The sequence below is a fragment of the Miniopterus schreibersii genome (assembly GCF_964146895.1).
Source record: "Miniopterus schreibersii genome assembly, chromosome: 12".
In the NCBI taxonomy this organism is placed as follows: domain Eukaryota; kingdom Metazoa; phylum Chordata; class Mammalia; order Chiroptera; family Miniopteridae; genus Miniopterus; species Miniopterus schreibersii.
The window spans coordinates 37,500,997-37,512,651 of record NC_138112.1 but is presented as its reverse complement, the minus strand read 5'-3'; the positions used below and the strand labels follow the sequence as shown (position 1 = coordinate 37,512,651).

At 37.2% G+C, this 11,655-nt stretch overlaps 1 protein-coding gene and 1 pseudogene across 2 annotated transcripts; both read left to right on the top strand.

Moving 5' to 3' along the window:
• Positions 1 to 1,283: 1,283 nt before the first annotated feature.
• LOC308565019 (olfactory receptor 52B4-like) lies at positions 1,284 to 2,228 on the top strand (the record flags this gene model as incomplete). The annotated part of the gene is made up of 1 exon (XM_081153781.1): positions 1,284 to 2,228. The coding sequence occupies one exon, from the start codon at positions 1,284 to 1,286 to the stop codon at positions 2,226 to 2,228; it is 945 nt and encodes a 314-aa protein (XP_081009907.1).
• Positions 2,229 to 9,435: 7,207 nt separating this feature from the next.
• On the top strand, positions 9,436 to 10,376 carry LOC308565161 (olfactory receptor 52B4-like; annotated as a pseudogene). Its single transcript has one exon. The product of its transcript is annotated as an olfactory receptor 52B4-like (transcript).
• The last annotated feature ends 1,279 nt before the right edge of the window (positions 10,377 to 11,655 follow it).

Genomic DNA, 11,655 nt, shown 5'->3' with positions numbered 1-11,655 from the left:
AAAAAAAACACTATGTTACTAAAAGGCAAACAAACAAACAAACAAACAAACAAAAACACTTAAAATTCATTAGGAAAAAAGAAAAAAGAAAACTCATTAGGAAATTATATGAAAAATAAGATACAAATTTCATTTTAAATTTGTTAAAATCACAAAGAAAACCTTGTAGGACTAAGCATTTTTTAAATAATCTATATATTTCATAGTCAATTTAATTGTGCTGATATAAATAGGATTAATATTTACTACTTCTCATTAAAACAGAAACAGAAATATTTGGTATAAGGACGCTAACAGTTTATCCATTGGAAATAAATATGGGCACACCCAATCCAGGGATGAAGTTGTCTAGGAGGGGTGGTGTTGGCAGGCATGAAGGGCCATAATAACTTGACCCATGTGCATGCGATGGAGGGTTGTTATTGAAAGTACATCTGAGTTCCCTGGGGTTCTGCCTTTCCCTGGAGTCTTCAGGCAAATACTTAAAAATCTCTGCTCCCTGGCACCCAACACTCAGAGACTTCCTTGATTCACCACATTCTAGACTATGAAGACTACATTTGAAGTAGGTGAACAGGTTATTGATGGGGGTAACCTTCTAGGGGGTAAAGAGGAGAGTATAGCACTTAAAGTAAAGGGCTATGGGGCCTAAAGTAAATATTTGAGAATATTAGGCCCTTTGTCTGAAGTTAAATAAGCAGAGTAATATCTAATGCTCTCCAATTTAAAACTCAAGGTGGTTGACTATGTCCTCCTAGGATAGCATCCAAGGTCCTTAATTTGTAATCAGAGACAATATACATTTGTTTCTATTTTTTCCCATTGCATAATTAGGTAAAATCAAATAATTATACAGGATTATAAAATGTTTAAATGCATTAAATATTTATATGACAATAGTCTATCCTTAAATTCAAAATGACTCCATCCCATTTTCCACCTAATTCATCTCCATTCAATGACATTCTATAGTTAAATGGACTGAATCACCCATTCCACTGGGTTCCCATAGTAATTTTTTTTAACACTAACATGTTTGCTTAGCATATTATTTTATTGGCTGTATAAATATTTATCTTCTCTGTAAAATTGTTACCTTGTTAAATACACACACACACACACACACAGAGAGAGACAATACCCTATTTCTTCTCTATTCCTAGTTTTCCTGGCACACTGGTTATGGAAAAGAATCAGATAGGTACTATAAGGTTTGAGTGCAATCTGAAATTATGACTGTGTCTATAAACAGAAAGTGGAGTCCCAGGTCATATGCTCCAGATATGACTACCTTAAATCACACTGGTGTCAGCCACACAGTCTTCCACTTGCTGGGCATCCCCGGCCTTGAGGAGCAGCACATGTGGATTTCCATCCCCTTCTGCATTTCCTATGTCATCACGCTGCTTGGAAACAGCCTACTCATCTTCATTATCTTCACAAAGAGCAGCCTCCATGAACCCATGTACCTCTTCCTCTGCACCCTGGCTGGAACAGACGTTGTCCTCTCCACATGCACAGTACCTCAGTCTTTGGCCATCTTCTGGTTCCGTGCTGGGGAGATCTCTCTGGACCGCTGCATTGCTCAGCTCTTCTTCATCCATTCCACCTTCATCTCTGAGTCAGGGATCTTGCTGGTGATGGCATTTGACCGCTACATTGCCATATGCTACCCACTGAGATACACCACTATCCTTACACATGCACTGATTGGGAAAATTAGTGTGACTATCTTTCTGAGAAGTTACTGTACAGTATTCCCCATGATATTTCTTCTGAAAAGACTGACTTTTTGCAGAAGTAACATTCTTCCACACACTGCTTGTGAGCACATTGGGTTGGCCAAATATTCCTGTGATGACATACGAGTAAACATCTGGTATGGGTTTTTTGTCCTAATGTCAACAGTGATCTTAGATATTATGCTAATTTGTGTTTCATATATGCTTATTCTCCGTGCCGTCTTTCGCATCCCTTCCCAAGATGCTCGCCACAAAGCTCTCAACACGTGTGGCTCCCATGTCTGTGTCATCATCCTCTTTTATGGGCCTGGCATCTTCTCAGTCCTCACTCAGCGCTTTGGACGCCACATCTCACCCCATATCCATATCCTGGTGGCCAATGTCTGCTTTCTGGCTCCTCCTATGCTGAATCCCATCATTTATGGGATCAAGACCAAACAGATCCGGGACCAGGTGACTCATATCTTGTTTTCAAAACAGGTATGACTTTGGGAATGGGAACCAGACTAGTTTTCTCAACATTTCTAGCCATACACTAAGGTAAGATTTAGAAGCCCTGGTAGGTGAGGGACAGCTGAGACTATATATCTATGTAGTCTATAGACTATCTCACTGAGTATATGTCTCTGAAGCAAGTCCACAGGGGAGCTTGGGACACGCATTTCAAAGTCTCTGATCAATAATAAGAGATCAATTTCTTTGTGGCTCAGTGAGTTTTCTCACTCAGTGTCTGATAAATAAACCAATCCTACCCTATAACCCTAGATAGGCATTTGGAAAGAGATGAGTTACTGATAATTGCTGGGTGACTCTCTCCTGGTTTGTTTGATGCCTTCCTGTGGTGAAATGATTCCCACTCCTCTTACCTACATGGGGATGCTGCTCTGCACAGTATTCCCTCTGTCTTCTCTGTCATAAAGCTTTATTCTTTACAGGCTCAGCTCCATCTGTATAATTCTGTTATTGTCCTACAATTTGAAGGAAGGAATGCAGGGAGGGAGGGAAGCGGGCAAAAACCTTTGGCACCCACACCCCCTATGGCCTTTCCTCTGCCTTTCTTTTTCTCCCCCTTCCTCTTCCCCCCCTCTTCCTCTTTTCAGCTTCCTTCCCTCTCTCTCCATCACAGTAAAAGACCTTAAAAGACTTGTCTATACATTCAGGATTCAACATTTTTCTTGGTCTCACCCCAGCCAGACAGTTTTCCTGTGCAGTGGCCCAGCAGGTCACAGTAACCTCACAACGCTGACTCCAATGGTCAATAACTCAGTCTACATCCTACACGACACATCAGCACCATCTGACCCAGTGAAACATCCTCTCATTCTAGAAACTCCTCACTCATCCCTCCTTAGACAGTGCATTGGAAATAAATATGTACAAAACACCCACTTTTCAAAATCAAGATATTTACTGCTAATGTTTTACAACAGGTTGCTATATATTTTCTGATGTGTATGTGTGTGCAGGTAAATAAATTTTTTTACTGAAACTATATTCCACCTAGTCTTCTAGAGTGCACCTTTGTCACTTAACAAATCAATGCAGATATAATCTTATGCTAAAGCTATACACCTCTGCAGGCATTTTTATCACCTCTTCACTGTATTCGTACAACGATGTGCCGTATATAATTTAGACAAGCATACTCTTTTTGGAATCATTTCTCTTGTATCATTGTAACTATTTATTTACTCTTTATTTCCTAGTTGAGAGCAGACTCAGTATTCTATAAATGTTACTTCCCTAGTGTCCATTATGTCAAGTGAAAGAGGAAACGCCAAATCAAGGTGCTTAAAATACATTTCTTTGTAGACTGTAAAACTATGAAATTATCACTTTAGTTACTATTAATCATACCCATTAAACTAAATAGTTCATCATTAGGAAATGTGTTGTCATTTAAAGAGATTTTCACATATTATGAATTGTGCAAGAATTTCATGCATGACTTATTTAACGTAACGTTATATAGCAAGTATTTTCCTTTGGCATCAAAAACATTGCATAAATATTAAGTTGAATAAGTGTACAATATACCATAATGTGGTGTACTCTGTTTTAATGAACTAGTACATTCTCGTTAAATATTGACATCCAAGTAATTGACAGTATAAATAAAACAGTTAAGAACATAAGCATTAAGACATATTTGCTATATTTTGTGTCCCTGTAGTATACTATAGGGAAGAGTCTGAATATGTTTACTGCATCTATGAGTGCCTGTGTCTTGGCCAGGTTGAATATGTGATTTTTTTATGTGCAAAATGTTTTTAAGTGCACTTTTTTAGAAATGCTAGAAAATTTGTGTTTTCCAAAATTTGAATGAAATCCAATAGCAATAAGAAAGTTAGGGTACTATTTTTTATTATATTTTTCTATGTTTTAAACATACAACTAAATATAGAAAAATTCACTCTTTTTAGTTTACATTTCTGTGAGTTTCAGTAAACATGCAACTACCACAATAAAGATATAGAATTTTCCATCACTCTCTCAAGAACACCCAGGTAAACCTTTTAGTCAGCTACTCCCACCAGCCTTTTATCTGTTTGCTGGGCTTACAATTTTGCCTGTTCAAAATGTCTTGCAAATGGAGTTATACTGTATGTTGCCTTTGCAGTCTGGGTTGCTTCACTTAGCAGAACTGTTTGAGATTTATCCACATTGTGCTTGGATTAGTAGCTCATTCCTTTTCATTGCTAGCAGTATTCCGTTGTATGGATGTTCCGGGTCAATTCACCCATCTTCCAGTTGGAGTACATTTGGATTGTTTTCAGGTTCTGAGGATTACAAATAAAGCTATTAAAATTTCATATATTTCATATGAAGTGAAAACTCAATTACACATCATTTGCCTAAAAATCTAAGATTGCCAGATGATAGGATAAGCATATGTTTAGCTTTATTTAAAAATTACCCAGCCTCTCCAGAGTGCTATATTACTGTGAATTTCCAACAGCAATGTAAGAGCTGGCGTTACTCCACATCCTCATCAGAACCTGGTACTATCTTCTTTATAATTTAAGCATTCTAACAGGTTGTTAAAGGTACATCATTGTAGTTTAATTTACATTTCCGTAAGGATTAGTGTTGTGCAGCAGCTTCACAAGTGCAGGAAGCCAGCCTAGGTTCCTGGCATAACCCAGATACCAGGCATAAGGACGTGGGGAGAACGGGAATCCTTGTGCGCTATTGGTGGGGTGCTAATTGGTAAAACCACTATGGAAAACAGTATGGATGTTCCTCAAAACATTAAAAATAAAACTACCATAAGATCCAGCAATCCCATTTCTGAGTATACATACAAAGAAATCAAAATCAAAACCTTGTGGAGATATCCGTACTCCCATGTTTGTTGTAGCATTATTTACAGTTTCAATATATGGAAAGAGCCCAATTGTCCATCAGGTATGAACTGCCAAAGAAGATATGAGAATATATATGTGTGTGTATGTGTGTGTGTATACATATACACATATATATACACATATATATGTATACACACACATACATAATTGAGCCATGAAAGTGAAGAAAATCCTGCTCTTTGTAACAAAGTGAATGAAAGGAGTAACAGGGGGGTATTATGCTAAGTAAAATAAGTAAGATAGAGAAAGGAAAATACTGTGTGGTATCAATTTATGTAGAAAATAAAATAGCCAAACTCAGAAAAACAGAGATTAACATGGTGGTATCCAGGGGCTAAGAGTTGGAGGAAATGAGAAGATGTTGGTCAAAGGGTACAAACTTCCAGTTATAAGATTAACACGTTCTGGGGAACTAATGTACAGCATGGTGACTATAGCTTATAGTACTGTATTATATCCATGGAGGTTTCTAAAAGAGTAGATCTTAAATGTTCTCACCATAAAAAAAAAAAAAGTAATTGTGTGATGGGTTGGAGGTGGGTATCTAAAGCTGTGGTGGTAATCATTCTGCAATATATATACTTATCAAATCAACACATTGTGTACCTTAAAATTACACAATCTCAATTATATCTCAATAAAGTTGGGAAAAAGAAGAAAGAAAAAGAATAGGAAAATAACGACGCATGAAAAAAGATACACAACAAATAAATGCCATTGTGTTAAGGACTGGAAAAAACATTTGCTATAAATGATTGCTTCCTGACCATAGTACTTAGGAATAACGACTGAGTATTAGATAATAGTGTTGTGTCAATGTTAAATATCCTGAATTGTGTACTGAACTATGGTCATGTCAGAGGTTCCTGTTCTTAACAAATACATGCTGAATATTGAAAGTGAAAGGCTACGACATCTGCAAATTATTTCAAATGGTTCACCAAGAGAAAAGTGTAGGTGGGTCAGTTGGTTAGAGTGTCATCCCAATACGTCAAGGTTGAGGGTTCAGTCCCCAAGCAGGGCACATATAAGAAACCAATAAATGCATAAATAAGTGGAACAACAAATCAATGTCTCTCTCTTTCTCTCTCTCTTTCTTCCTCTCCCCCTTCCTCTCTATCTATAAATTAAATAAATAAATAAAAACAGAAAGAGTAATAATAATATAATATATAATTTATAACAAGAATAATGAAAGAGAAAAAGCAAAAAGAAAGTGTAGAAAAGTAATAAAAATGGGTAACTATAGATGAAGGCTAAGTGGTTTTCATTTTAATATTCTCGCAACTTTTCGGGACATTTTAATTTTCTTGATATATATATATTAGCAATTTATTGAGCTCTTTTATATGTTAAGTGGAAATAGAATTCTGAATCACCTTCTTATATCATTTTGACTAGAATGATATGGTTTGAATACAATGCACAGATAAAAAGATATTTTTAGGCCTAACATTGTTTCTCCTTGACAAATATTTATACATACAGTTATTTGGATTAATTAAATTTAAAAAGATATGAAAATAATATGAAAAGGTGGAGATAAGTTTATCAGAAGCAGAACTGTACTGGATAAGAGGACTGGAAATTAAGTTTAGATCACTTGGTAGCCAAAGGAAAAGGGGATACAGAATGATTTCATAGTTACCTGCATTCACATAAGTAGTGCAAGTAGACTTTTCAAAAATATTCAAGTATTTTCATGGAAATACTTAAAACATTATTATTACAAATCCCAAAGTTTGAATGACTTGACAAGTGTGGAATAAATTTAATTCCTTTGTCTACATTACAAAGGAACTCTTTTAAAATTATATTGATTCTAAAATTGTACTGACTGAAAACAGGATTACTATTTACTAATTGACATTAAAATAGAAACAGGAATGTTTGGTGTGGTAATGCTAACAATTTATTAGAAATAAGTACATGAGCACAAATAATCAAGGGATGTGTAGAGGAAGCAATGGGATAGCCAGGCTTGAAGAGCCTTACTGACTTAATACCTGTGTGCGGGGATAAAGGAGATGTTGCTGAAAGGACAGCTCTAACTCTGCACTCCCTGGAATAAGAGCTGCCCCTGAGGATTTTAGGCAAACACATAAAATCTCAGGTCCCTGGCGCCCATTACTCTGATAGTCCTATTGTGACTCACCTCATTCTAGCCCATCAGAACTCTATTTAAAGCAAGTGGGTGATTTTTTTTTTTTTTTTTCTGTGGGATGAAATTTCAGGCAACAGCCTTATCTTGACTAGACATTATGGACCACATAGGTGTTGGGAAATATTAGGACCATTGTCTAGAGTTAGTAGACAGAATTGGAGAGACAAAAACAGTTGTGTGCTAGAGCCACTTGTACTGGCGCATTTGTGCCCATTCCTCACAAACTCCACATTCATGGACATCAGGTTGGTGCCTGGAAAGAAACTGAGGTAGGAGAATGCACACTGTGGAAATGGGCAAATGTTGCAGATCAGGACATTACTTATGTATTTAAAGTATGTGCATTTGAGCTGGGTTGCCAGCACACCACTGAGCCACAGTAAAAAATATGGGCTCTCTCAATTGAACAGAAACAACTCTCTGCAACAGGAGAGGGGGAAGACTCTGGGACTGAGGACCCTCATTAGCTCTCCATGTTCCAAGGAACCCCAAGTCCCTCCTGAGAAGGTTCTACATTGTCCCCAGCCCCTGACTACTGTAAATATCCAAGACATTAAGGAGGCTTCTTCCTGGATACCCTGCACTGATCCTTCAGCACACCCATCCAGTATTTGTCATTTGGTTGTCTTGGTAAACACTTGGAGGAGTTACACTGTGCCATGCTGTGCTGAGATCTGGAACTGCACAGACAAGGAAAACAATTCTGATGTCAGAAAGTTTAAAATCAATAGGGGAAACATTGCCATATGATCAAACATGCTCCTATCCTTGAGATAGGTGTTCTGGTGATAAAACTCCTTGTGCAATCAGAGGGAAAGAAATGACTTATGGGGAAAAGATCCACACAAGTACATTGCTGACACAGTGGGCAGATGGTGAAAGTACCCTGAATAGTGGTGCTTCTCTCAGGAACACAGCAGGGAGAAGCAGGTAAATTCTCCAGGATGCTGACGGTATCTGGACCGGCATGGGTGAGAGAGAGGGAATTCATGAGGCATTTGAGAAGTTGCGTTAAATTTGATTAATAAACAGGAAACTACTGCCCCAGCTGGTTTGCTTCAGTGGTTAGAGCATCAGCCAGAGGACTGTAGGTTCTCAGGTTTTATTCCAGTCACGGGCATGTACCCAGGTTACAGGCTGGATCCCTGGCCCCACAGTGGCTGCACCAGTCTCTCTCACATCATTGTTTCTCCTTCACACTCTCTCTCTCCTTTCCACTCTCTCCAAAAAACAATGGAAAAATATCTTTGGCTGAGGATTAAAATTTTTTTTAAATCTTCAAATCTCACTTATATTCTTAGAGCTGTGACAAGACTTGTAAGCCTCAAAGTCCTGTTTGGAAAAATTGGTGATAAAAACACATACTTGCCTATGTTGTCAGAAGCCATGATAATGGGGTATTCATCCCTAACATTGAGATAAAAAAGTAATTTATCCTACCTATTTCACTGTGATAGCAATCCATCAATATAGCAATAATACTAGGGCAAACGGTTCATTGTCCTGACATTCTAGTCTTTGTCATCTTTCTCCCTTCCAATCTATATTTTACTAGTTGTCTGGTAATATGTCCAAAATGTTCACCAGTTTCTTAACTCATCGTGGCTGACCATTTACTCACAGATTAAGTCCAGGGTCTTTCATCTGTATTTGAGCATATCCCCTTTGTTTGAAATCTTTTCTCCAATTACAAATATTTACACTGCCACAAACACACAGACCCGAAATCATTTTTAAACACACTTGGCATTCCATGGCAAGCATTTCTCCTTAAATTCCCAGAGGACCTAGTTCCATTCTCTACTTGGTAGTCCCAACAACTACTGGCATCCTGAACTATCTTCAAAGGTAAGCCCAAAAATAACCCTTCCATTGTGTTCCTATATGTATTATTTTAATTTTGTACCACAAAGATGTTAATCATTAATTTAACTTAATCATTTAACTTTTTATACTTACAAAAGGGTCTATTTGGTTTATGACATTAATTCTTCATTCAGAAAATCAGATCTTATTTATCTAATACGATGTCCTCAGAATGGAATAGGATCATGTAAGTACCAAAAGCATCTGGTAATATCAAAGAAAAAATATATAGATAATTTTAATTTTCCTCTGTCCCTCTGAATAGGTGGTGAGGCCTTCAAAGATTTGCACATCTATGACCACCTTAAACAACACTGGTGTTAGCCACACAGTCTTCCGCTTGCTGGGCATCCCTGGCCTTGAGGACGAACACATGTGGATTTCCATCCCCTTCTTTATCTCCTACATCATTGCCCTGCTTGGGAACAACCTGCTCATCTTCATTATCCTCATCAAGCGCAGCCTCCATGAACCCATGTACCTCTTCCTCTGCATGCTGGCTAGAGCAGACGTTGTCCTCTCCGAATGCACAGTACCTCAGACTTGGGCCATTTTCTGGTTCCATGCTGGGGAGATCTCCCTGGACCGCTGCATTGCTCAGGTATTCTTCCTCACTTCCACTTCCATGTCTGAGTCAGGGATCTTGCTAGTGATGGCATTTGACCGCTACATGGCCAAATGCTACCCACTGAGATACACCACTATCCTTACACATGCACTGATGGGGGAAATTGGTGTGACTATCTTTCTGAGAAGTTATGGCACAGTTTTTCCTGTAATATTTCTTCTGAAAAGACTGATTTTCTGCGGAAGTAACATCCTCCTAAACACTGCTTGTAAACACATTGTCTTGGCCAAGTATTCCTGTAATGACATACGAGTAAACATCTGGTATGGGTTTTTTGTCCTAATGTCAACAGTGGTCTTAGATGTTGTGCTAATTTTTGTTTCATATATGCTTATTCTCCACGCTGTCTTCCACATCCCATCCCGAGATGCTCGCCACAAAGCTCTCAACACGTGTGGCTCCCATGTCTGTGTCATCATCCTCTTTTATGGGCCTGGGATCCTCTCAGTTCTCACTCAGCGCTTTGGATGCCACATCCCACTCCACGTTCATGTTCTGCTGGCCAATGTCTACATTCTCATTCCACCTATGTTAAATCCCATCATTTATGGCCTTAAAACCAAGCAGATTAGAGACCAGGTGGTTTGTTGTTTCCAAACCAGAAATGACTTTAATCATTGAAACTAACCTTGTACTTTTCTCAGTAATTCTCACCATGCTTGAAGTTACATTAGTTGTCAGGGTGTGGAGGATGCACTAGAAACACTAGTCAAATACATGACTCTGTGTCTTCTTGTCTTAGAGCAATTGTATCGGTAATGTGTTGTTGGATGTTTCTTGCAAAGCCTTGAATAAGTCATTAGATATCAGTTTCTTTGGGGTCTTAGTTAGCGTTTTCATTCATTCAATTCAGAACTAGACCAGTTCACCTCTACTCCTAGCCTGGAGGTTAGAATGCAGTGAAGCGGAGACTGGCCTTCCCTAGAAAATTGTTGATCTATACTTGGGTGTTCTGTGCTTTGATAGGCTGCACTTGTTTTATTCCTCTAATTAGGATGTTTTGCCACCCATTCACCCCTATGTCATGTCTATCTTCATACTTTTGCTTTTAGACAAATTATTATAAAATGCATCCATATATATTCACATATATTCAATTCACCATTCATATAATTTTAGCATAAATGACAAGTGTTCATATAAATATTTTTTTCTTTTCTCTTTTAAAACACAAACAATAGCAAAAGTTTATTAATGCTTATGTTCATGACATTCTCATGTTGTCAATTTTTTAAAACAAAATATTCAACGTGAGACCAAATAAAGTACACACATGTAAGACTATACTAAGCAAGCATTAAATAGAAAGTACACTAATATCTAACAAATGTTATCTAAAGAGCATACTAGGTTAAATCAATTATGGCACATCTATAGATTATAATATAAAAGACCAGTGAGAGGTAATAATATGGATTTATGTTTGCTGATGGAAATATATTCACATTATATTTTTAAGTGAGACAAGTATGTTCCAGATCTGTTAAATATGATGCAATTTTTAAATTATATGTTTATCTAAACATCACATCACTCTATGCTAAAATCATATGAATGGTGACTATATTAAGATTATAAAGTACAGGTGATTTTTATAATAATTTTAGTCTGAATTTTCTAATACTTATACAGTGAACATAATTCAAAGAAGAATAACTTATAAGTGGTTGTTGTTTTTAATTTTAAAAAAAGTACGGTCTAACATCACTGATCAGTATTTCCTTTAGCATAGGAATGCAAGAGATTAATTATTGCAAGTTTTGCTTCTGTGAAAATTTTTTAAATTTTGTCTTCATTTTTGAAATGATAATTTAACAGATATAGAATTTTAAGTTGGCAGAAGTTTTTCAGCATTTTCACATTTTCCACCAAGTAATTTTTGCTTCT